The sequence below is a fragment of the Medicago sativa genome, chromosome 4 (genome assembly GCF_051527215.1).
Source record: "Medicago sativa cultivar Bolivia chromosome 4, Bolivia_mono, whole genome shotgun sequence".
In the NCBI taxonomy this organism is placed as follows: domain Eukaryota; kingdom Viridiplantae; phylum Streptophyta; class Magnoliopsida; order Fabales; family Fabaceae; genus Medicago; species Medicago sativa.
The window spans coordinates 78,399,162-78,425,558 of record NC_140752.1 but is presented as its reverse complement, the minus strand read 5'-3'; the positions used below and the strand labels follow the sequence as shown (position 1 = coordinate 78,425,558).

Genomic DNA, 26,397 nt, shown 5'->3' with positions numbered 1-26,397 from the left:
TAGTGATAATTCTTTGTGCTGGTCATAAAGGCCGTTTTTGGAGCGTCCAGAGGGTCCATCCGTATTTGATTGTAACCTGAATAGGCATCCATAAAGCTTAGAGTTTTGTAACCTGAGGCGCTGTCGATCAGGTGGTCAATGTTAGGGAGAGGATAAGGATCTTTGGGGCATGCCATGTTCAAATCAGTGTAGTCCACGCACATTCGCCACTTCCCATTTGCTTTCTTAACAAGGACGGTGTTGGCTAACCACGTGGGATACTTTATTTCGCTGATAAAGTGGGCTTCAACTAATTTTTTCACTTCCTCATCAACTGTCTTTCTTCTTTCCTCGCCCATCTTCCTTTTCCGCTGTACTACCGGTTTCACGCCAGCCTTGATAGATAAGTGGTGGCAAGCAATGTCGGGGTCCATCCCCGGCATTTCTGAAGGATGCCAGGCGAAGAGATCCAGATTCTTCTTTAGTAGCTTGACCAGGGCGACCTCCTCTTCAGGGGGTAGTGATGTGCCAATCTTTGTTGTATGATGGGCTTCTGGTCCGATGGAGACTTCTTTTAATTCTTCAGTGGGTTCTAGGCGTTCTTGCTGGAAGCCTTCTCTGGGGTCCAGATCGATCATGTTGACTTCGTGCGTTACCTCGCTACTTGACTTCTTTCTGTTCTTTTGCAAACGCAAACTGTTATGATAGCACTCCCTGGCGAGTTTCTGATCGCCCCGAATGGTTCCAATCTTTCCAGAGTCAAGAGGGTACTTCATTACTAGGTACTTCGTGGATAAGAATCCGCCCAACAGGTTGAAGGCAGGGCGACCTATGATGATGTTGTAGGAGCAAGGCGAGTTTACGACGAGGTACCTGACTCGAATGGTTTTGGCGTGAGATCCGCCTCCGAAAGTTGTCTTTAGGGTGATGTATCCTCTCACATGAACCTGCTTGCCCGTGAAGCCCGCCAGAGTTCCTCTGAAAGGTTGCAGCTGTTCCGGGTCTAGCCCCATTCGATCAAATGTGTCGAAGTAAAGAATATCCGCAGAGCTTCCTGGGTCTATCAACACCCGCTTTACGTCCCACTTGAAGATTTGTAAAGTGACGACCATGGGGTCGTCGTCGTGGGGTACCACGTCTCGAAAATCTTTGGGCGCGAAGGATACCTCTGGTTCGTGCTTCTGATCCGTCTCTTCATATTCCTGGCACAACATTACATGTCTCACATATTTCTTTCGCGACGAACTTGACTCCCCTCCTCCGGCGAAGCCGCCTGAAATAGTGTTTATGGCGTGTCTTTTTTCGTCATTCACTTCCTCCTTTTTATGATCCGTTTTTTGTTTATTCTCGCCCCTTCTGTCCCTGACATACCCTCTTAGCTTCCCACTTTGGATTAGTCGCTCGATTTCTTGGCGAAGATGAATGCATGAGTCTGTGTCGTGTCCTCGTACCTTATGGTATTTGCACCATTTGTCTTCATCCCTTCCCATGACGGGGCTGCGGGCTGGCAAGGGCTCTGGGATCAGCCTTGCCTCCAAGACCTCCTTCATGATACGCTCTGGTCGAGTATTTAAGGGCGTGAAGTCCCTTTGAGAATACGGATTGAACGGTCGCCTCTCCGGCCTTCTGTAGGGGGCGCGATCTCTGCCAGCCGCTGGTTGATAAGGTCGTCATTCTGGATTGTTTGCGCGCTCCTTGGCGTCTCTGGCTTTCTTTTCTGCGTTGCTCTCCTCGCCCTTGATGTAGCATTCTGCCCTGGCTATAACCTCTTCCATGGAATCCGCAGGTTTCTGGGCTAGAGACTCGTTGAACTGCCCTGCCCTTAGTCCGTTTTGGAAAGCTCCTCCGAACACTTCCTGGTTGGGGTTGATTACCTTGATGGTTGTGTCGTTGAACCTAGCCAGGTAGTCTCTGAGGGATTCGTTATGCCCTTGTCGTACGTTGAAAAGGCTGGTTGCTGGGACCTTGCGATGTCGACTGGCGGAGAACTGTTGTATGAGTTTTCTGGTCATGTCCTGGTAGCTGAGGATGGAGAACCGTGGGAGATTCATGTACCAGCGTAAGGCGGCGTCAGTGAAAGTACCTGCTAGCAATTTGCACTTCAGAGAATCGGGAGCCCCGACAACCGCCATGCGTGTATTGAAGGCCGTGACATGCTCCATGGGGTCGTTCTTTCCGTCGAAGGTGGATAGGTGGGGCGGCTTGAAGCCCTCTGGAACTGGTGCGTCCCAAATTTCGGTGGATAATGGTTGTGGTTCGGGGTCATCTAGCTCGCCATGGTGTGATTCTTCTTTTTCCTCCAGTTGCTTTTGTTGCATGGTCTCCATTGAGGCCTGAAGGGCATCGTTGTGATCCTTTAGCTGAGCGAGTTGGGTTCGCATGGATTCCAATTCTTCGGCTGTTGCCATGATGAGAGGCTTTTCTCTAAATCGTACGTGAGGTGCGATTTAGGTTGGTCGAGAGGGGTTAGGGTTTCTAAATCGCAAAGGAGTTTTACGATTCAGAGGTCTAGTTTAAGGGTTTTTGAATCACGATTTGCGATCCAGAAACGTGGTCAAGGTTAGTTTTACCTGTTTCCCACAGACGGCGCCAACTGTACTTGCAAAAGTACGGTAAGGATTCTAGGGCTAAGAATCGTATACTGGGGTTTTAGACTGATGATTAGATGCCTTGAGAATGCTCTCAAGAGTGGTATTTATAGCCTGCTATGGGCTTGGGCTTCGGTTGCTTGGTATCCAAGTAACAGGGGTATTTGTGTATTTTTGGGGCTTTTGGGCGGTTTCTAGAGGCTTCTAGAAGTTCAATGAGGCGGCGCCCTTCAGGGGGCGCGCCAGGGCTCAGCGATCCTTCTGGAGGGCGCCCAGGCCTTTCCTGAGGGCGCCCAGGTCTCTCTGGAGGGCTTGGAGCCTTTTTCGGAGGGCTCCTACGCCCCTAGGAATAGGATGACGGTCCAGCAAGTCCTTGGTTTCCTGGAAATCCAAGAAGCAGCCCACTGTCTCTTGTTCATCTGCAGAGGCAGAATACAGGGCACTAGCATCTGCCACAAGGGAGCTTCGGTGGATGTGTTTCCTCTTACATGATTTGCAACAAGCTCCATCTCGTTTGCCTGTTATTTACTGCGACAACCAGAGTGCACTTCACATTTCTGCCAATCCAGTGTTTCATGAGCGTACTAAACACTTGGATATTGATTGTCATCTGGTTCGTGAAAAGCTGCAAGCAGGTGTCATGCGTTTGCTTCCTATTACTTCTCAGCACCAAACAACAGATGTTTTCACCAAAGCTTCTGGTCCCAAGCAGTTTCATGAGTGTATTGTCAAACTTGGGATGGTAGATATCTACCAACCTCCAGTTTGAGAGGGGGTATTAGCATAACCTGAAGCTTGGCGCGCAAGTCACCAAAACTAACTCATTTGAATTTACTTGTAAATTTCATTTTACATTTCAATTTCATTTAGTTAGTTATAGAAGCTATGATGAGCTGGCACTTAGTTAGGTGTTGTATATATACACTAATCATGTATCAGTGAACACTTAATGAAATCATAACCGTTTTTCTCCATTGTTGTTGGAGCTTTTCTCTCTTCTCCCATGGCGGTCACTTTTACTTTGAAGTTGCACCCTCAATGTCACTTAGGAATTCCCACCTTTGCATACTCCTGTAATATGGTCTAGAGATCTCGCATCAATCAAGCTTAATATCATGTGTGTGTTCCCTATCACTTAGACTTGTCAAACCCTTCATAAATGATGACGACATAGAATTTAGAACCCTCTCTTGTGAATCAACTTGAATCTCTCTTCAACCAACAAATGAGAATCAACAAAATTTCAATTATCTCAAAAGGATCATTGACCCCAACATTGCCTTCCTCCTCTTGTTAGACTTGAACCATTACACAGGCAAAGGATTCTTGCCAACGAATAATTAAGGGATTAGCAATATTGTTTCTCAAAGAACTGAGCACGGTTTCTCAAATTTGCTCCCCGTTCAAATAGTAAAATTCAGTTGGACACCTTATCATTCGTTTGGTGTGCTGCTCTTCACTAATCATGGATAATGCAAGAAGTTTATTGTCTTTATGCAAAGGTTTAATTCCTTTCATTTCTCTCCTTTGGTTTGAAATCAATTTTGAGTGCTTTTTATTTACATATTTTATACTATATTCCTTTGGTGCAAATTTTTGGTGAGGTTTTTTCCTTTTTAATTTTACCTTTAGTGTAAAAAAAATTGTTTATAATTTAATCTTAAATAATCAAAGTTTTCAAATATCTATACTATTTTTTATAAAAAGATATTAAGTTTTTATGTAGCATTTTTTTTACAATTTTATCATTTGCGTTTTTTTTTTTTTTTTTTTTTGCATTTTATCATTTTTTTTACCAATCAAATAATTTAAGCTTTTTAAACAATCGAATAAAATTTCACAACTATCATACATGTCCGTCTTGACGATAGTTTTAAGAAAAATTATATTTGTACAACCATTTTGTGACAACTTTTAAACAACTTTCTCTCTCATACTAACATTATATTCTTACTCTCTCTTCCTCGTTCTCTCTCTAATGTTTTTGACTAATAAAAAGATAGAAAAAGAAGATTGTCATAAAAATTCTCATCAAATAGTTGTTCAACTATCACTACTATGTAGTTTTAGTAGTACTACTCTCATGGGTCCCACATTGTCCTCCACTCCGTGAATGGTAAATCTAGGCAGGCCATGTTGATTACATTAGCAAAACTATCGCCTTGTTCTTTGATGTCATGACTTCTCCATATAAAAAATATGGGTCTTTTGCCCTAAGGGCACAAGATAAGGAATCCAAAAGTAGAAATATTTCCTCGAATTTTGTGCATTCCATTTATTGTAAATTCAAAAATTCAATTGAATGCACACATTTCAACAATAAGTTGCTATGTTGGGTTCCTTATCTTGTGTCTTAAGGACACAAGTTAACATTTCCCAAAAAATATAGCACTAAATGCCGTGATAATCCCTAAAATTATACTTTGTCATCTTCCGCATAAGCTCCTTCCCGGAAATAGTGTCAAAAATAAAAGTCAATGATCTTTTGTACTTAATTGCCACCAATTTTTTAATGTGTTTAGATTGTTTCTTTTTGTTGTTTTGAATGCTTCGTGTTTTGCTAGAATTTGGTTTCCATCAAAGAAACGGGAACTTAACTTACAAGAAAGAGGCACGACAATGAAATAAAAAGGCTTGTATGTGTAAAGTGAAAGTGGAGAAGTTAACGAAATCACGGTTTTAAGGTGGAAGGTATGTGATTGTCACTTTGAAGGAAAAATAAGGAAGTTTAGTGTTTACATAAATACACGAGGTGTTTGTGCTATTTAAGAAGAATTTAAAGGAGGGGGATGTATTTTTTTTTCTTATATAAATGTGTTTATGAATTAATAATGAGAATCAATTAATGTTAAATGTTAATTCGGAAAAATAATGTGATTTTTTTTTTTTTTTTACAAATGTGTTTATGAATTAATTATAATTTCTGGGAAATAATCTATTGTGACAATTTTAAAGTGTATTTGATCCGTTAAACAGTAAGTATTGGAAATAACAGTATAAGACAGAATAACACAACACAAGACAAATAATTTTTTTTTATGGTATTGAATAATTTTCTATCGTATACAATTTTTGTGGATTAATGGTTATTTTGGTACTTTAGACAACTTCTATGTAGGACAAAAAGTTGTGTTGTGTTTTAGTGAGTGACAATACTTTCAGTTTTTATCATGTCCTTTGCTTCTAGTTTATTCTGTCCATAGTAGTCAATATAGCGGCGCTATAGCAGCCGCTCGTGACGTAGCAGCGACGAACCGCTAAGCTAATTGTCGTAGCTGTGCGTAATCAAATAGTGGTCGCTTCATCTGCTATAGCGACAGAGCATAGTGTAGTAAATAGCGGCCGCTTCAGCCGCTATTTGATTTTAGTAGAAAATTTTCAAATTGACCTTATCTTTAAACCTTTTTTAGGACATTTTGGGGATTTTGTAAACCCTAACATTTTTCAACTCTTTCTCTTTTCTCACTTGTCCCGCTAAACACACTCTTCTATCTTTCAATAGAAAAACACAACGCGGGGGATCTCTTCACTCTTTCTCTGTTTTCTTTTGTTTTATGGTTTCTCTTGTTTTATGGATTTTTATTTGTTCCTCTGTCTTTTGTTTTTTGGTGTTTTAATTTATGAATGTTTCGTGAAATTTGAGTGTTATATTTAATTGTATATTAAATATAAGTTTATTTATGCTTTATAGTATTATTGATGTAATTTGACCATAAAATAATCAAATATCGGTGACCGCTATTTGAGGTACTGCTACAAGTTATCCTACTTTTGGGGTTGGCCGCTACACATCGCTACCCGGGATTGATTACTATGATTTTGTCTCTAAAACTGTTTTACAAATCAAATATGTATAACTAAAGTTGTTTTGGCCTTCATTTTTAACCGATCGAACACGCTTTTATTGAGAATGAAAGAGTAATATTTATATGAACAATTATTAAAGTAAGACCGTCCATGATAAGGTCATTTTTTGTAAGAAAAATTTGTCATCGAAATTAATGTTATGACCAAGTCCATTCCAGCTATGTTATTCGAAGAAACAAAAAAAGATGCCCATTCCAACTATTTGTGTAATTTGGATATATCTACTTGAACCAAATAAAAGTCTTCAACAAATATTTAATTACGATTTTTTTTTTTATTAAAAAAAGACGTGCAAAACAATGTCTTGGTTTTATTTTAAAAAATTAAGTCTCGAGATGGCGGCTATCATATAACAAGAGAAATCAAATCACCAAATTTGAATGAGAGATTATTTTAGTGAAGTATAGTCTTTCTTTTATTACAAGTATAGTATATTTTAGAATTAGAGAAACAATTAAGAAATACCTCAACAACTCGTGACATGTTAAATAAACTTCTATGAATCCTTAATTTAACAAGTGGGTTTTATCCTTTATCCTTTTTTTTTTCTTGAAAGGAAGTGGGTTTTATCCTTAATTTGAGGGATTAGACCCTAAAAAATTAATAATTAAAAATAGACTCGATAGGAGAAACTTAGCAATCAGTTACCAAAAGTTTTTTAATAAGGCCAATTAACAAAAGTTTAAGTCCCGCTCGTATATAAGTTAGCAAATGCATCAAGCCTATGCATGACATACATGCTTGATATAATTATTGAGTTATAATACATATTGTGTCTATTTGTGTGAGGAAGAAATAGATATGGGTAGCATAGCAAGAACATGGAGAGAACTTAGTGGCAAAAGTAAGTGGAAAGGTCTATTAGAACCTCTAAACATTGACCTACGTAAGTACTTACTACATTATGGACAATTTGCTCAAGCTACATATGATGGTTTCAACTTTGAAAAGGCATCTAAGTATGCAGGTAATTGTCGTTATTCTAAAAAGGATTTCTTTTCCAAAGTATATTTGGAAAAAGGTAATCCTTACAAGTATTCTGTGACCAAGTATTTGTATGCAACATCCAAAGCAAGAGATAGTGCAGCGTTTCTCTTAACTTCAATATTTTCAAAGGATGCTTGGAGTTTGGAAACAAATTGGATGGGGTACGTTGCTGTTGCCAGTGATGAAGGTAATGTTGAGAAGTATATAGTAGAGCATATAAAAAAGAAATTGAGCATAAATCTTACAACCAACTTACAACTTTTACTAATAAACTCTTAACTAATTTTAACAGCTAAGGAAGCATTGGGGAGGAGGGACATAGTTGTTGCTTGGAGAGGAACAATTCAAGGCTCTCAGTGGGTTCAAAATTTTAATATTGATTTGGATCCTGCACCGCTTATATTTGGTTCTAAATCAAATGTTCAGTTACACAATGGATTTTACTCTCTTTACACATCAGATAACTCGAGTTTACCGATAGCTGATTCTAGCGCTAGAAAACAGGTAATTATATATTTTTGTGTTATAGATCACCGGTAATGCTACATAGTGTATCTAGATAGCTTCATCACAAATTAAATTATAAATTAAAAAAATTAATTTATATATCGACATCGCCATATCTCATTATTTAAATATCTATTTTCTTGACAAAGAAAAATTATATCAATTTTTACACATATGTACAATCATATCTCATTATTCAAGAATAATAATATCATGATAAATAGATTAAACATCCTAATATATGTAGGGGTCAGAGTTCGAATCTCAGTCATTCCAATTATTCTCCTTAAAAAAATGAATTTCTAACCATAGGCTACTAGACAAAAAAAATAGATTATACCTAAGTTTACTTATAGAATTTTTTTTTAATTATAGAAATATTAATGATTGTTTTACAACAGTCTCTTAAAAGATTTGAATTTAATACCTAAAGTTTGGTGTCTTTATTTTTGACAAATTTAATACCTTAAGGTTATTAAGTTATGCTTTTACCACTAATTAAGATAATACTTCAAGTATAACATTTTTTTTATTAAGTTATGCTTTTACCACTAAGATAATACTTCAAGTATAACATTTTATTTTGGCCTTCTTCAATAAAAGTATAACTTTTTTTGGTTAAAATATCTCCCCTATAACTTTTTTTTTTTTAAAGATCTCCCCTATAACCTAAATACACAGAAAAATAAAACAAACTTGAGACCTATGGCACTTACCTTAATGACTTGGGCCTTTAATTAAACTCCAAATAACCAAAAAAAATATCTCAAGCTAAATATACATCACTTTTCTTTTTCAATATTTACAGTACTTGATTTTGGCAAGTTATGTTTTTTAATATTTGTAATGTGGCAAATATAAAGGTCTTAAACGAGATTACCAGACTTGTGGAGCTATATAAGGATGAAGAAATTAGCATAACTGTAACGGGACACAGTTTGGGTGGTGCACTTGCAACTATAAGTTCTATGGATATAGTTGGTAATAAATTCAACGTACCAAAAGGGCAACCTCAAAAAGCATGTCCTGTCACATTATTTGCATTTGGTTCACCTCGTGTTGGAAATTCTAACTTTGGAAAGATTTTCTCCGACAACAATGATTTGAGAGCATTGTTTATTCGAAATGAAAACGATATTGTTCCAAATAGTCTTCTTCTTGCATATTCAAAGGTGGGAGAGGAATTAGAAATCGACGCTGGAAAATCTAAGTACTTGAAGAGTGGGGTTAGTGCACATAACATGGAGGTTTACTTGCATGGAATTGCAGGAACACAAGGAAGTAAAGGAGGGTTCAATTTAGAGGTGAATCGTGACATTGCACTATTAAACAAAAGTAATGATGGTTTAAAAGATGAATATCATATTCCTGAGAATTGGAGGGTAGTGGAAAATAAGGGTATGGTTCAACAATCTGATGGTACTTGGAAGCTAATGGATGATCATAATGATGATGTTCTAATCATGCGTTCTAAATCGTAGGTTTGAATTTCATAAAAGTTGATAAATAATTTGGCATGGTTTGGTTGTTGTGTGTATTTATGTATCTTTACAAGTTTTCATCCTTGTTAATGTGGTTTGGTGAATTGTAAGGCTAGCTAATCTTGAGTACAAGTTAGCTAAATGTTAGCCTTGTATTTTTAATAATGTTAATTTTTACTTATTGACATTGGTTTATAAAAATTAAGTTGTTTGCCCGTTTTGTTTGTCAATGGTGTATCTAATGATAAAGGAAAACATCCAAAATATTAAATCAAATGCGTTTTTACATCAATCTCACGAGGTTGGGACTGATCAATAATGAATCTTCTGGCAACAAATATTTGGCTAAGAACACCTCCCACACGCAAAAAAGGAGTTAAGAAGAAGCGGAATCATTTTTGGAAATTTTAACCCAGAGAATTTTCTTTCACTCTCTACTCATTCCGCCAATAGCAATTGCAAAAGTTCGACTTCTACAAAAAAAAAAATGTTCAATCTGAAAGAGTTTTACGTGTGATCAAAGAAGTGGGTTAAGTACTTACTAAGAGAGGGGTTTACCTATTTTGTTAGAACATCGTGAAACTAAGTAAATAGTTTGTAGGCTTTGGACCCAATTACCAATTGTAGCAAAAGAGAAGGGAACTAAACATGCCCTAATTTCTCGAAGTTGCTCATTGTTATTGTTTCAGTTTGTGTACCTTCAAGCTATATGATATGATCGATAATCCCCTCCCCCCTATGAAGAAGAGAATGAAGAGTGCTACTCGTTAACTTCTCCTCCACTCTCGCGAAGAAGAATCTCATAATGCATTGTTTAGATAGATTGGATCAAGAAAAGAAGGTCAAAGCTTTAAGGGGTCTTATCCAATCGCCTCCTAATAAAGGTGATTTTCCTTGTGGTATCACACCACATAATAACCATTTTTCCGTTGGTGGTTCTTTCATCAGCTCCTTCAGATGAAGTTGTGGATGTAGCGCTGCAAAAAGTCATATACCTCTGAGTGAGTTTTCTCTGTCATAAAAAAGCCTTATTCATTTATTATTCTTTTTTTCTTTGTTGAATTGGTGAGTCCTCGTGAGCTTAGCTCAGTTGGTATGGATAATGCATAAAAATATGCAAGGTCCGGGGTTCGAATCCCGGCCGCCACCAAAAAAAAAGAATTGGTGAGATATATAGCTATTGTTTGTTTAATCTTGACTCATTTGGTTTTTATTTTATATTGTGGATTAATTAGCTATTGTTTGTTTAATCTTGACTCATTTGGTTTTTATTTTATTGTGGATTAATTACATTTTTTATGATATTATGTGTTAAGGCTTGGGAGCCCCTCTGTTTGTTGGTGATTTCCAAAATAATGGAATCACTTTAGAACCAAAAGTTGTAACTCTTCATGGGAATCATTCATATACATTGGAACTTTTCGCAAAGAGGGGCTTAATGAACATTTGCATCGGTTCAAATGTATATGATTATAACCTTTGGCAAAGGGGTGCTTAATGAACCTTTGCATTGATTCAAGTGTATATGATTATAACCTTTGACAAAGGGATGTTTAATGAACCATAACATTGTTTCAAATCAAAGGGGTGTTTTCTCTCATATGAAGGGTCATATAATGCACTATAAATGCTTGGCATTTGGGCATTAGTTGGACACACAAAGAGAAAGAACAACAACACACAACTTTGGACAGAATTTTGTTGCATTAACAACATAATTCTCCCTCATTCTCTTACTTTAAATCATCCATCAATTCTCTAATGCATGAGTGAATTGCTGCAACCATAAATCTGTAAAATACTGTTAGGAGATACGCTTGGTGTGGTTGTGCAATACACGTCAAGGAACTCATAGTATCCTGAAGGGGATTCGCCGGTCATTCCTTATTGCATTCAATATACAGTTATTGGTGGGGGCGAATCGAACCTAAAGGTTAGTATGGTAACCCCATACGCTTTGAGTTTACATGCATAACCATTAATCTTTTCAGGTTTCAAGTGCAACAGCATCTTCCCAACAATCAAGATATACAACAATCTTTGGAATTTATGTGCACACTTCATCGTATTCATCTTAATCATATTCTTGGTCAAGTTATTGCAGCAGACCCCCAACACAAGTTCCAACACTGTTTGTTTAATCTTGACTCATTTGGTTTTTATTTTATTATGGATTAATTACATTTTGTATGATATTATGTGTTAAGGCTTGGGTATGATATTTTTCGATAATATTATGTGTTAAAGCTTCGGTATTACATTATGGAGAATATTATGTGTTACATTGTGTTCTATGTTGTTATATTATGTTCATAAAGTGTACATGTTCGAAACAGGTGTACACAAGTCCAAAAAACTATAATGTGTATCTCTGGTTCATATTCTCTACACTAAATTGTATTTTATACTTTCAATTTATAGAATCTGAAACATGTAAATATACTGAAGGAAAATTTTTTTAAAAACGGGTGAATTAGGGATTTGGCACATTTCAAATTCTATAATTTGAACCATTAAACGACATGATTTTTTGACGCCTGTAATGCACCAAAATTTTATATGGTCCACAATACACAAATAAACTTCTGCAAATAAATGTGTTAGGTTCATTTTCATTCCACAACACAGAACCATGAGCACTATAACCTCCCATACGAATTTCAGTATTGTTGATTGATCCCACAAACTAACACGGGTCTTTTCAGTATGTTTTGTTCTCACTCCCACACTTTATGAAGTTTCCTAGAACGTCACCCATCCCAAAATTTCTCAAAGTCAAGCATGTTTAACTATGAAGTTCTTATGGAATGGTCTACCAAAAATAAAATGCATCTTGCTGGTATAGGTAGTGTCAAACAATTCTTATAAGCCTTCTTTCAAACATGTTGTCATATACATATATGACCTCAGGATCCCTATCATTTTGATGTGAATTCATTTCTATTTTGCCAAGAAGTTGCTAGGAGTCGTTCATTTCCATGCCTTGTGCACTAGTGATCATTCCCCGTCCTCGTCAGCTTCAGGTGTTACAAACACTTGTCCGATCAAAATAAGCATTAACCCAACAACAATTTACGACAGCATGGGGAAACCAAATATGTGTTTAGAATCCTTTTTTATGTTACATTGTCTTACTTAAAGGATCAACTAGACTAAATTAATAGTTGTTTCGACCACAGAGACACAAGAAGGATGGTCAGTGTTGGGTATCACCGTCTATTGTTCGACTCATATAGAATCCTCCAGTTCACTCACATAAAACTTCAAAACAATAACGATGTGAAAACTATGTTAGCTATATTTGTTGAGTATAGTTCGAATATACCGGTCGAGTTAGATGTTACTTTAATCAGATTTGTTAATGATATTCGGGCAAGTTTGATTCACCCCAGAATATAAGAGAAACCAGGGTGTTCATGGACAAACTAGATGAAACAATCTGTTTGACTCATTGTTTATATTTAATTATGTTGTCGCAATTATTATTTATTATTGATGTATTACGTTATTGAATTATGTTATTAAATTTGTACGAGAGAAATATGTGTGCGTGTGGGGGGTTGGGCGGGTGGGTGGGTGGGTGTTGTCTCTATGTTCTAGAATCGGTCCTCATACATGTATAGTTACTCCCCTGAACCTTCTTGCCTCAACATTATAACCTTTGATCCGCAATTTTTTTTCTTTTATTTTCATTTTCAGGGTTAGGTATATTGTCCTCCAATATATTTATTTTTACTTTTTTTAATAAAATTTCTAGCTAAAAAAGTAGATCTTCCATGGTTGCCCTATTACTTTCAGCAATTGCCTATTGTCCCAATTGTCATAGTTTCCTTTTATGTCTATTTTCGTTTTTGATAGTAAAGAATCAATATCAGCTAAAGAAAAAATGAATCAAGTAAAAGGTTTCTCAAATCAAATTTCAAAAGGCTTTTAATATTTTTTGTTTGTGTGGGTAATTTTGAAAGAGATGAATAGATGCACATTTCAGCATAAGGAGGAAGATATTCATTCTTTAAAGCGAAAAGGTTAAGCTTATACTAGTGGTTTAATTCAACATCTCTCATGTTTGATTTTGACTACAATTACTAGAGGCTTAATCATTTTCTTGTCTAAGGGTTGTAACTTAACTTTGTGCTTATAGTCTACTTATAGTCAGCTTATTTGAGGATGTAAGAATAATTTTAGATTTTATAAATCAGTGCTTAATCATGTTTAATTGCAAAACTTTCTTAATAGTTCCATTAGTATGTCAGCATTAAACTCCAAATCTACTATGAAATCTTCTATACATGATTTAAAATTTTAAAATGTTTCAAGGTGGCTTGTCATTCTTCATTCACTCAAGATATCATTTAGGTTAATTTGATTTCTCCCCCTAATCCGTGGCTTAAATACAATTCTGATGGAGCCTCAAAAGGTTATCCTAAATTGTCTTCATGTGAGAGGATTTTTAGAGATTGCAGAGGTGCCTCATGGGTGGTTTTTCTTGTAACCTAAGCACTTATACATATATTATCGTTGAAATGTAACAGTTTCAAGTTTTTTCTCCTCTCGAAAAAAACTTCAAGTTTTTTTTAATCATTTACTAATTCCTTGGAGGTTGTAAAATTGGTGGGCTAATTGTTCAAGTTACTAGAATTTTTTATTTTAAAGTATCTCATTTACATAGGAAGAGAACAACTGTGCTTATAAGTTAGCTAATATGGGTTTTTAGTGTAATGAGTTAATATCTAATTAATATGGGTGGAATTCATTGCCAAATTATATCGTAAAGATTTTTTCCGTAATAGATTTGGTATCTTTAATTTTAGATTTTGTTGATCTTCAATATTTTTGGGGAGTAATCTTGAATTTTCCTTTCTTTTTTTTTTTTTTTGACAAAAGGGAGTAATCTTGAATTAAAACACTCCTATGAAGCACATGTGTGCCTAACGCATAGGAGACAAGAGATTACAAGCGAAGAAAGTACTTCACATGATATAATACCCAATACATATAGAAGGGTAAGACCACCACACGTTAAAGCCGAAAAATAAGTGCAGCTTCTGAGCTTTAAGCCACCATCATGAATAAAGTTTAACACGATCTAAAAGTTGTTTCTTAAATGAGATTTTAGCTGAGAAAATCCAAGAATTATGCTCATTCCAAATGACTTAAACACAGGACATCTATATAACATGAAAACAATGACGAATATCTTTACAAAACAAGTGGGACACATGCAGACCGACATAATTAGGCTACACACTTTGAACTCCTAACCAACACATAACATCAATCTAAATGCTACCAAAGAAAGCACACTCCATAAATAAATGACTAATAGTTTCCTCTTTTTGCAACCCCCTAAACATAGTAACGAATCCAGGTTGATAATGTCGCACCAAATTGTATTTGGTAGGAATCTTGTTATTCAATTTGCATATATGATAACGAGAATCAACTAATACTAAATGTTGATGGAGTTAGTTCTAAAAAAATTTGTTATTCGATTTCTATTATTTGTAAATTATAACTTCTTTTTTACTTTGTGTATAATCTACTTTGATAAGATAATTTTATGAGAATGAGAAAGTAATATTCCTTCCGGTCACTCACTAGTATAAGCAAAAATGCGTTTTTTAGATTTATTCAATAAATGATGTATATAGTCTATATATAGACCACATACATCATTTAATGAATGAACCAAAAAAATCAATTTTTGCTTATAATAGAGACCGGATAGAGTATATATGAACGAATATTAATATTAGAGCGTGCAGCATAAGGTCATTTTTTAAGAAAAATTTGTCATCGGAAACATGAGTAACGATAAGACCAAGTCCATTTCAGCTATGCCATTCAAAAAAGCCAAAAAAGTAACCCATTCCAGCTATTTCTGTAATTGAATATATCAACTTGACCCAAGTAAAAATATTCAACAAATATTTATCTATCCCCTCAAGAGAAAATATATACGATTTTATTTATAAACAAGAAAAACACGTGGAGATTTTATTTTAAAAAATTAAATCTCGAGATTGAGAGTATCATATAACAAGAGAAATCCAATTGCCTAGTTTGAATAAGATAATATTTTAGTGAAGTATAGTACATTTTTAAATTAAAGAGACAATTAAGAATTACCTCAACAAACTCGTGAGCCATTGACTGAAGTGGTTCTATACTTAATTTGAGGGGTTAGACTATGCGCTGTTTATTTACTAATTAATAAAAAAAACTTGAATTAACAAAAGTTAAAGTACTTTTTGTGTGTAGATGGGTGTATATAAGTAAGCAAATGCATCAAGCCTATGCATAACATATACAGGCTTGATATAACTATTGAGTTATATTACATAACATTGTGTCTATTTGAGTGAGGGAGAAGTAGATATGGGTAGCATTCCTTCAAAAAAAGAGATGGGTAGCATAGCAAAAACATGGAGAGAACTTAGTGGCAAAAGTAAGTGGAAAGGTTTATTGGAACCTTTACACATTGACCTACGTAAGTACTTACTACATTATGGACAATTTGCTCAAGCTACATATGATGCTTTCAACTTTGAAAAAGCATCTAAGTATGCAGGTAATTGTCGTTATTCTAAAAAGGATTTCTTTTCCAAAGTATATTTGGAAGAAGGTAATCCTTACAAGTATTCTGTGACCAAATATTTGTATGCAACATCCAAAGCAAGTGATAGTGCAGCCTTTCTTTTAACTTCAATATTTTCGAAGGATGCTTGGAGTATGGAATCAAATTGGATGGGGTATGTTGCTGTTGCCACTGACGAAGGTAATGTTGAGAAGTATGGTAAAAATAGAAACAATGATAAAAATAGAAACAAAAATTGCGGGAAAATTGATTATTTAAAATTGATAGAATGAGAAAAATTGAGTATAATAAGTGTAAGATAAATATTTTATATGATCTTATGTAAAGTAGTAAATCTTATAACTAACTTACAATTATATGTAACAGCTAAGGAGGCCTTGGGGAGGAGGGACATAGTCGTTGTTTGGAGAGGAACAATTCAGGGTTCTGAGTGGGTTCAAAATTTTAATATTGATTTGGATCCTGCACCACTAATATTTGGTCCGGAATCAAATGTACAAATACACAACGGATTTTACTCCCTTTACACATCTGAAAACTCAGGTTTACCATCAGATGATTCTAGCGCTAGAAAACAGGTAATTATTTATTTTTGTGTTATAGATCGCCAATAATGCTACATACCCACTTGTGTGTGTGTGTGTGTGTGTGTGTAAAACATATCATAGAGAATGATATTCTTATATGAGAACGATGAGAATAAACAAGAATCATCAGATTAAAAAGGAATGAGACTAAGATTAAATATCTCATTATTTATTCTTAAAAACAAAAACAAAAAAACTTTCCTACTTAACAACATCAATTTGTTCGTCTTTAACTTTTCCTCGTTACCAGAGTCGGCCCAACATATATTTTTAGATGGGGAAATGTTAACTTGTGCCCTTAGGGCATAAGTTAAGAAGACAAATTTAGAAAAAATTTCTTGAAACTTGTGAATTCAATGTCTTAAAAGTTGTAAAAGTTATACTTTTAATATAAAATTTATTTTTAATTTCCATCTTAAGCTCTTTAACTTGTGCCCTAAGGGCATAAGTTAACATGACCCTTTTAGATGTGAATCATAACTTGAAGTCTTTTTAAAGTTAATAATGGAATTTAATTTTGAATTTTTATGTTAACGAGTGAAATACAAAAAGTCAACTTTTTCTTTTTGGTCTTGTAAAAAAAAATTAGATGACTTCTTATCGATGCAAAAGAGGCTCCACATTTAATAAGCACTGATATATCACTACATAGTTTAAAAGATTAAACTTAAGTTTTTTACGGTAATTTTTTGTTAATTAGATTGATATTAATGATGACGTTACAACCGTCTCATAAAAAAAAATTAAATTGTTACATGAAGTTCTAGGTTAAACTCTTATCACCGGTACTTCGCAAAGTATAACTCTTTATGGTTGAAATATCTCAAATATAACCTAAATACATAGTAAAATAAAAACAAATAACCAAAAAAATAATAATTTCAAGCTAAATATTTATTATTATGCTTGTTAAATATTTATAGTATATGATGGGAAGTTTGGATTATTAATATTTGTAATGTGACAAATATAAAGGTCCTAAACGAGATTAGCAGACTTGTGGAGCTATACAAGAATGAAGAAATTAGCATAACTGTAACGGGACACAGTTTGGGTGGTGCACTTGCAACTATAAGTTCTGTGGATATAGTTGCTAATAAATTCAACATACCAAAAGGAAAACCTCACAAAGCATGTCCAGTAACAACATTTGCATTTGGTTCACCTCGTGTTGGAAATTCTTACTTTCAAAAGATTTTCTCTGACTACAAAGATTTGAGTGCATTGTTTGTTCGAAATGAAAATGATATTGTTCCAAAAAGTCTCACGTTTTTCTATTACAAAGTTGGAGAGGAATTAGAAATCGACACTGAAGAATCTAAGTACTTGAAGAGTGGGGTTAGTGCACATAACATGGAGGTTTACTTGCATGGAATTGCAGGAACACAAGGAAGTAAAGGAGGGTTCAATTTAGAGGTGAATCGTGACATTGCATTATTAAACAAAAGTAATGATGGTTTAAAAGATGAATATCATATTCCTGAGAATTGGAGGGTAGTTGAGAATAAGGGTATGGTTCAACAATCTGATGGTACTTGGAAGCTAATGGATGATCATAATGATGATGTTCTAATCATGCGTGCTCATTAAATTGTTGGTGTGAATTTTATTAAATTTCTGAAATAATTTGCCATAGTCTGGCCTTTGTGTGTGTGTTTATGTATCTTTACAAGTTTGTAGCCTTATTGTTGTTTCTTGAATTGTATGGCTAATATCTAGTTGACTCTTGAGTACAACTTTACTTGGAGATTAGCCATCCACCATCATAATTTCCTATTTCTAATGAAGTTTTTTACTCTATTGTTGTACCACGTAAATGATCAATCTTCTTGACCAGCTGCATCAGTCAATCCCTCATCCTCGGTATTACTTTCATCTTCATCTGTGAATAAGATTACAGCATTATATAACACAGTAGAACCACATCATATTCCATTCCAATGATCCAAAAAGACACTGTTAAATTACAGAATTTGACTACTAAATAAAGATGGCAGTATTACATTTTGGCAGTCCCATCCACAAAGCCTCAAACAAAATAAACTTAAATTAAAAGTATAATCTGTATAATCATAACCATAACTTCTTACTTTCTAGAGTATAATCTGTATATTGGTCACAAAGAACACAAAAGCATATATGTTAAGCAAAGCACGAACAAATTCGTTTCACTTTCACTATTCTAAAACGTAGCTGTAAAAATGTACAACACCAAATATGTACATTCCTAACTGTCAAAAATGTTACTCATGTTTGGAGTTTTTGAGCTTTTTAAAGAATTTCACGAAGAGGTTTCATGTAAGTCTCAGTTAAAGTACTACAAAATTAAAAAGAGCAAGTCTCCACAAACTGATGTATCAACTTTATAGCATTAAATACAAACAAGGGTGGATCCACATTCATCACAGTAGGAGCATTTAAAGATAATTTTTCCTTCAATTATGCAGCAAGTCAAAGTCATGACATTCATAATAGCCCATAGTTCAAACAACCAAATAGAAGCTAATGAAACAGCAAGTAGGATAGAGAAACTACTATTTTAACCAGAGGGAATTCATTTAGTTAATTAACGATATACACAACTAACGAGAACAAGCATAGTTTCATGTCAGTTTCATTAACTATTGCAGCTACAAATCAGAATCCATTTCGGATAAAATCAAAGTGCAAAGCAGAGAGTATTATTACCAGAAATATTTTCTGAAAAGCCATGCAGCCAACTCCGAGTGCAGATCAACATTTGAACGTGTTCTGGAAGCGTGGAACTCCTATACTTGGTTAAAACACGTCCACCAATGCTGAAAGACGACTCTGATGCAACCGTGGTGATGGGAATGCTCAGCACGGCCCATGCCATAATAGAGAGCACTGGATACTTTTTTTCATTAACCTTCCAATAAAGAAGTACATCAAACTCTTCACTGTTTTCTTCATCGACTTGCATGTATTCCTCCTCAAAATATATATCATACTCACTCTTTTCAGGGACAGATGTACTCTCATTTGAGCTCCATGCTTTAAAGTTTTGCAAGTCCTAATATATTAAATCAATATTAGTAATTTAAAAACAAGAACATGTGATGAAATAAATTTAATAACTATGTTAGCATAAAAAACTTACACTTGTAAACTTTGATTTCTTAGTCTTGTTCCCCTGACTGGATCTAGATGGGTTAGACAATGAGATGGACTCATATGATGATTGAGAAAGGGAAATGTTTTGATTAGCAAAGTATTTAACATATTCTTCATACAACCTTTTAAATTTTTGCATCAAATTCGCTGTAATCGAGTCTTGCTCAATACGATTATGAAACACAAATAAAAAAACCTAAAAATCGTAAATCAAGGAACGATTTTGGTTATACCTGAAGAAGAAAAGGAGAGACGGCGGCGAGAAGGAGAGGAGAGCCAAAGACAGCGGCGATCGAAGGAGAGGAGAGAGACGGCGGCGATCGGAGGAGGTAGGCGGAGAAGTGAGACTGAGTTCAATTTGTGTTTCTCGTGTTTTTTTGTCGAACGAGAGTGTTCTCTCTAATTCTCTCCAATTGCTGAAAGTGTGATGTTTTAGTGGGCCTAAAGCCCCTTAAAGCCCCCTCATCGTAGCCCACTAAAAAACAAAAAAATTGTGGGCTTGATCAAAATAATTTAATTTAATAAGGGGGCCTAATATTTAGGAATTTTGCTCTCCACCCAGCACATTTTGCTCGCACCCTGCAGCCATGCCAAAATTACCCTTGCGCAAGTTAACTAGCGCAAGTGTAAACCTATGCGTTAGTTAACTAATGATGCGTTACTTAAGTAACGCAAGTGTAAAACACTGCGTGACTTAAGTCACGTTGCGTGAGTTAACTTGCGCAGCTGCGTGAGTTAACTCACGCTGGTAGCAATATCAAGATTTGCCTTTTTCACTTTTTGTTACGCTGCACTCAATTTATTTTTTTAATTCAAACCCAATTGTTATTATTTTATTGCTGCTTAATTAAATTCTAAATAAGTTGTTGTTGTTCCATATTAAATTGTTGATAACAGTGTTGTTTGCCTTTCAATTGCTTGTAATTGATGTGATTCGCTGTTGTCCCATTTGATTGCCTTTCTCTGCATGCTTGAATGTTTAATGGGTGGGACCAAATTATGTCCTTCAATAATTACTATAGACAAAACAATTTACATCACCAACAGAAAAAGAGCAAAAGAAATGGGCCAGGAAAGCATGGGCAAGAGGCAAGAAAGTGTAAAGAATTTTAAAACTAGCGTGAGTTAACTCACGCGGCGCAAGTTAACTTGCGCAAGGGTAATTTTGGCATGGCTGCAGGGTGCGAGTAAAATGTGCTGGGTGGAGAGCAAAATTCAATATTTAGTGGGTTTAGTGGGGGCTTTTTAGGTGGGGCTTTGTGAATTGGGGCTCAATTGACAGCTCTATTCTCTCCCATGAAAGGAGAGTCCAATTAAATCAAGACAATAAAAAATGAAAAGGTAGAGAAATATAAATATTAAAAATAAGATGCAAGGGTGTGGATTGTTACACATGAGAAACACAAGAAAAATCAACTAGTGGGGATTCATTCTCAATGATGGTTGGATTGAATATATTTCATCCATTTCAAAATAAATGTCACATTTGAAAGAAAAAAAAATTAGCTTAAAAAAAATGTTAATAGAGACATCACATTCAATTAAAGTCTTTGTTCTGCAATGTAAAAGCGATACATTATAAAATAGAAGAAGTAGGTGAAAAAGACTCAATAAGAGATACAATGTCCTAATACCAAATGTTTTATATATTTTTTTGTTTAATTTAATTGATGTAGGTAGCTTTCACACAGTTAAAATAAAAGGAAACCTAAAAAAGGAACAAAATCAGAACGGGAGGGGGGTATCGAGAGTTCTACGGTAAAACCCTAGAAATGAATTGAAGATTAATAGGAGACTGGACTTTTGACCCGTGCGTCGCACGGGTTTTCTCGACTATAATAGAGACCAATAAATAATCTTTAACTCGTAAGATCATTGATATGTTAGAAAATACATTCTTCAAAAAAAACAAGAGGATAGGAATGAAATTGGTGTGCAATGCATTTTTTTTAGATGAAATTTGTTAGGTCAAATAATTGCAAACCTAATAAAAGCAAATGAGCGGGAAAAAATTAGGTTAAGTTGCTGCAGACGTAACAAAAGTAATAAATAAGGATAGGAGACTAGACTTTTGACCCGTGCGTCGCATGGGTTTTCTCGACTATAATAGAGACCAATAAATAATCTTTAACCCGTAAGATCATTGATATGGTAGAAAATATATTCTTCAAAAAAAAAACAAGATGATAGGAATGAAATTGGTGTGCAATGCATTTTTTTAGATGGAATTTGTTAGGTCAAATAATTGCAGACCTAATAAAGCAAATGAGCGGAAAAAAATTAGGTTAAGTTGTTGCAGACGTAACAAAATTAATAAATAAGGATGTATGTTTGATGAATTGAAAAATCTTTTTTTTGTAGTAGCCGGGGTTTGAACCCCGGAGCTTACATATTTTATGCATTGTTCATCCAACTGAGCTAAGCTCACGACATGAATTAAAGAATCTACCAAACTATCATAATCTCCTCTGTTTGTTATTTTTCATGACAATTTATCAAACACGCATCTTCCGTTCATCTTCCATTTATCAAGCATGACAGCATATCAAACTTTTTTTTTTTTGAAGAAGCCAAAATGGAATATAATAATCACCGAGAGCAATTCATCTCGCACAAGGCGTGCAAAGATAAACGCTCCTAAAAGAATACAAAGTTCAGTTTTCTGTTGCCAAATAAAACACACACAAAAAGAAAAAAAGGAACATTAACCCAAAACACCCATACAAATTAAAGGGTGCCGCCACCAGTCATTATAACTGAAAGCTGAAGCTAGCCTATTAGCCTGTAACCAAGAAAAAGACACAAACTTTACAGTGTCAAAAAGTTGTTCCAAGTCTTCTGCTTTGTCTTTGAAGATCCTGTTGTTTCTTTCCTTCCAAACAGTCCAAACGCAAGCATGCCAGATCACCTTGAAATAAGAATGAGTAAATCACGGTAACCCCGCCATGTGACCAAACTGATGTAGATGATCACTGACAGAGTCTGGAGAGATGAAATAAATACCAAGCCACTGATAAACCCTGTACCAAATGCTGCCAAAGATGTCACAACGGATTAGAAGGTGGCATGTCGACTCCATGGAGCCACAACCACCTATGCAATATATGTCATCCTGGTGAAGTGCCCTCCTACGAAAAAGATTGTCTTTGGTAGGAAGTTTGTTACGGAGAAGCCGCCAAACAAATATAGACACCTTTAACGGAACCTGCTTCAACCAAGCTGCATCAAAAAGACCACGCTCCATTGATGTGTCAGGAAGCGTAAGAAATTGATAAGTTCCCTTAACGGAGTAACCGTTAATAGGATCCAGAACCCAACGCCATATGTCAATCACATGATCCTGCAAAACAACAGAACACAGCAAAGAAGAACACTCCGTAACCAGCTCCTCTTCCCACGCCAACAAAAGCCTCCGCCACACCCAAGCATCACCGCCGTCCTCCCACCCTCTTCTAGCCATCTCCCTCACCGTCACCCTTTTATTTTCAGCCAAATCAAATAAGCGAGGAAAACGCACCCTTAAAGGCGTGCCCCCCGCCCAGTTGTCGTGCCAAAAATATGTACTACTCCCTCCACCAACCACCCTACGGATATTCCCCTCGAACCAACTCCCCTCCCCCAAACCGACACCACCACGGATATCAGACAACATCCTCCACCACACCGAACTATCCCTCCCACCCTCCTTCAACCGACCCCCCTCCTCTCCGTACCTAGCCTTTAAGACTCGATACCATAACCCCTCCTTATCCACCAACATACGCCAGCACCACTTCCCTAATAAAGCAACATTAAATTCCCTTAACCTATGAACTCCTAACCCCCCCTCCTCCTTCGTTAAACAAACAGAATTCCAGTTTACCCAAGCAATTTTTTAAATATCCTCACCACCCCCCCAAAAAAAATTCTTAAATAAAGATTCCATTGAAGAAATTATACCTATGGGAGCCCTGAAGAAGGAAAGAAAGTAAACCAGAATAGATGACAGGACAGATTTCAGAAGAATCAGACGACCCCCAAACGAGAGAAATTTGCTCTTCCAATTCGACAATCTAGAGATGATGCAGGTCAAGATCGGTCTCCAAAAATTTAGTTTCCGCGGATCCCCACCTATAGGCAACCCCAGGTACACAAATGGAAAGGCACCAACTCGACACTGTAAGACCCTAGCAGCCTCCGACAACCAAGATTCTGAAACATTAACTCCCGTAAGCATACTTTTGTAGAAATTAACCTTCAACCCAGACATTTGTTCTAAAATCAACATAATTGACCCTTATTTTCACTTAACTAATCTCCTTGCGAATATCCATTTCTTTTAGTCCTTCATTCATATTTTTGAATCTAAAAATGGAGACGTGTCATCTTTTTTTTTTTTATATGGCATAAAATTTGTTGATGTGGATTAAAAATTAGTTACTCTCAATTTTTAGTCTATAAATCTGAGTGAGGTACCCAAAAATAGATTTTAAAAATGAGACCAATTATATGAACTAGTAAATATAGAAGAACCAAAAAAAAATTTGGGTTACATGAAGAAGAAGAACCAAAATTGAAATAATGTTTAAATTTATGTAGTTTTTTAATATCACACAATATTGATCATTTGTTTAACGCAGTGAAAGCATTGTTTTGACACCGAGACAAGATCATTTGTTACTTACTTTCCTATGTTAATTTTTTTTGGGGGGTTAAGTGAAGAACATTGATAAACCTCATAGAATGTTTTGGGACCCAAAGCCCATTAGATTCTTAAGAAAAAATTTATCTTATTTTAAGATGAATGATTTCTTTGCCCATCATCCTAACTTTTTGCACACCCTCTATTTTGTTAATTTTATTTTTGTTTGGATTATATAATTTGAACTCGAGTAATACAGAAACATACTAGTTTTTCTGACTATAGTTTGCATTGTTTCAGATGTAGATGCTCTCATTGATGCCTACTCTATTTATTTATATATTTTTTCAATTTTCGTTTCAAAACATTTGATATTTTAAAAATCGAACATATAATTGACAAATACTTTCCAATTTTACTTTGAAATTTATTTAAAATGTTTTGATTTTATGACATAGTTATAGTTAGTGCATTAAAATAAAATGAGAATTTGTAACACAATTACGATGAAACTAAGGATATTTTTAAACAAATATCTATGATGAAACTAGGGATATTTTTAAATAAATATATGAATCAATAAGTGTGTGTGAAGACTTAAACATCAGAGGATTTTTTTTTTTGTGGTGTCCGGGGTTCGAACCCCGACCTTGCATATATTATGCATTGTACTTATCAATTGAGCTACGCTTTAGAATATGGAGTATCGTGACGAATTTGGTACTTTATTTTTTTATTTTATTTTTGTGTTAACGCTTTGTTTTCTAGAAAAAATGATTCTAATAATTCTAAATTCAGTCGGAAGATAAATAAAGTATGATAAAAAATTATTTATTCCTAAAATATTTGGTACTTTAAAACGATAAAGGGTAATGTGTGACAATAAAAAAATATCATTTTTACAAAATCATAATTTTCTATAATCTACTTCTAATATTAGTTTTTAATTTTTCAATCAATAGTTGATATTACTTAACTTCACTTGAGTTGTGCACAAGTAGAATCTGTTAGTAAGCTAACCATATCTCTCTTCCTTAAGAATAATAATGCATAAAAACTTACTCCCTCTGTTTTTTATCTTTTGATGTTTTAAGACTTTAACTTTGTTTCAAAATATTTGATGTTTTAGGATATTTAATATTTTTTATCCAAATTTACTTTTGTTGAAAAACACACAATAAAATAATTAAAGGAGCGGTGATTTTTGGCTTATCACATGTGAATTTAAACACAAAACAACTTTTGGAAGGAGATAGTGGGAAAACAACAGTAGTATAACTCCAATTGTTCACTTTCAATTTGTGTGGTAAGTTTGAGATAGATTGAAAGTTTCAATATTTAATGCAATTGAAGTAGACAAAGAGCGGTGGAGTAATTTATAGAGTAGCCAAAAAACTTAAATAAGGCATTTTAGTCCTAAACTTACAACTGTTTATATAATTTAATGATTCCTTAATACTTGCAAAATGCTAAAACATCAAAAGATATAAAAACTGAGGAATATTTATTTACATAACATGTTTTGCTTTAAAAAATAAGTCAATCTAAACTGGTCATAATTCTCATCTCTTTGCTTCTCAATCTCTATCTGTCTCACTTCCAACAGAATTCCGCCCCACATCAATGTTTGTGGTACACACAAGCATATAGGTCCATCTCAGGCACCACCCTATAGAAAATTTCTTCCTTCAACAACCTGATTTACTCCAACTTAAAGTATCATCTAGATCTGTGGTACATACACAGCCTCTTTCTCTTTTCATTTTCAGCTATCCCCAATTTGCTCTTTTTTGTTTCTGATGTTTTATAGCTTTTAAAAAAAAAAAAATATGCATACTTCCTCTTAGAATTTGGTTCATGTTACGGCTATCGAGTCACTTCGACCACGTTTCGGATGTCTAGGTGTGCGAATGTGTTTAAGAATTCTACATTTGATTAAATAAGATTTGAAAATGAGCTTTTAATTAGCAAATTTTGTCTTACAAACTAATTTTGTAATTGAGTTAAGATGGATATTAAAAATAACACAATCCTTCCATTGTGTCCT

The 26,397-nt window shown here is 34.9% G+C and overlaps 4 protein-coding genes across 4 annotated transcripts; 2 read left to right on the top strand and 2 right to left on the bottom strand.

Moving 5' to 3' along the window:
- Positions 1–1,649: 1,649 nt before the first annotated feature.
- Positions 1,650–2,387, bottom strand: LOC146932231 (uncharacterized). The gene has a single exon (XM_085707736.1). It carries the CDS (start codon positions 2,385–2,387, stop codon positions 1,650–1,652), a length of 738 nt encoding a protein of 245 aa, XP_085563862.1.
- Positions 2,388–7,162: 4,775 nt separating this feature from the next.
- On the top strand, positions 7,163–9,639 carry LOC146932230 (phospholipase A1-IIgamma-like). Its single transcript, XM_085703884.1, has 3 exons — positions 7,163–7,608; positions 7,714–7,925; positions 8,792–9,639. The coding sequence occupies exons 1-3, from the start codon at positions 7,236–7,238 to the stop codon at positions 9,407–9,409; spliced, it is 1,203 nt and encodes a 400-aa protein (XP_085560010.1). The 5' UTR covers positions 7,163–7,235; the 3' UTR covers positions 9,410–9,639.
- A 6,068-nt stretch (positions 9,640–15,707) lies between these two features.
- Positions 15,708–18,411, top strand: LOC146932229 (phospholipase A1-IIgamma-like). Its single transcript, XM_085703883.1, has 3 exons — positions 15,708–16,187; positions 16,374–16,585; positions 17,570–18,411. The coding sequence occupies exons 1-3, from the start codon at positions 15,788–15,790 to the stop codon at positions 18,182–18,184; spliced, it is 1,227 nt and encodes a 408-aa protein (XP_085560009.1). The 5' UTR covers positions 15,708–15,787; the 3' UTR covers positions 18,185–18,411.
- On the bottom strand, positions 18,116–23,189 carry LOC146932228 (uncharacterized). The gene is made up of 4 exons (XM_085707735.1): positions 22,733–23,189; positions 19,716–19,876; positions 19,283–19,628; positions 18,116–18,476 (listed from the first exon to the last, which is right to left on the bottom strand). The coding sequence occupies exons 1-4, from the start codon at positions 23,187–23,189 to the stop codon at positions 18,415–18,417; spliced, it is 1,026 nt and encodes a 341-aa protein (XP_085563861.1). The 3' UTR covers positions 18,116–18,414.
- Between the last annotated feature and the right edge of the window lie 3,208 nt (positions 23,190–26,397).

Bases quoted from the DNA above. Each gene is read 5' to 3' on its own strand.
- LOC146932231 (XM_085707736.1), bottom strand. From the start codon at position 2,387: ATGGCAACAGCCGAAGAATTGGAATCCATGCGAACCCAACTCGCTCAG.
- LOC146932230 (XM_085703884.1), top strand. From the start codon at position 7,236: ATGGGTAGCATAGCAAGAACATGGAGAGAACTTAGTGGCAAAAGTAAG. The intron at 7,609-7,713 runs GTAATGTTGAGA...TAATTTTAACAG, and splicing joins TGCTGTTGCCAGTGATGAAG to CTAAGGAAGCATTGGGGAGG. The intron at 7,926-8,791 runs GTAATTATATAT...GCAAATATAAAG, and splicing joins ATTCTAGCGCTAGAAAACAG to GTCTTAAACGAGATTACCAG.
- LOC146932229 (XM_085703883.1), top strand. From the start codon at position 15,788: ATGGGTAGCATTCCTTCAAAAAAAGAGATGGGTAGCATAGCAAAAACA. The intron at 16,188-16,373 runs GTAATGTTGAGA...TATATGTAACAG, and splicing joins TGCTGTTGCCACTGACGAAG to CTAAGGAGGCCTTGGGGAGG. The intron at 16,586-17,569 runs GTAATTATTTAT...ACAAATATAAAG, and splicing joins ATTCTAGCGCTAGAAAACAG to GTCCTAAACGAGATTAGCAG.
- LOC146932228 (XM_085707735.1), bottom strand. From the start codon at position 23,189: ATGGCTAGAAGAGGGTGGGAGGACGGCGGTGATGCTTGGGTGTGGCGG. The intron at 19,877-22,732 runs GTATTTATTTCA...ACTCGATTACAG, and splicing joins CAGGGTTTATCAGTGGCTTG to CGAATTTGATGCAAAAATTT. The intron at 19,629-19,715 runs GTAAGTTTTTTA...TTAATATATTAG, and splicing joins AGAAATCAAAGTTTACAAGT to GACTTGCAAAACTTTAAAGC.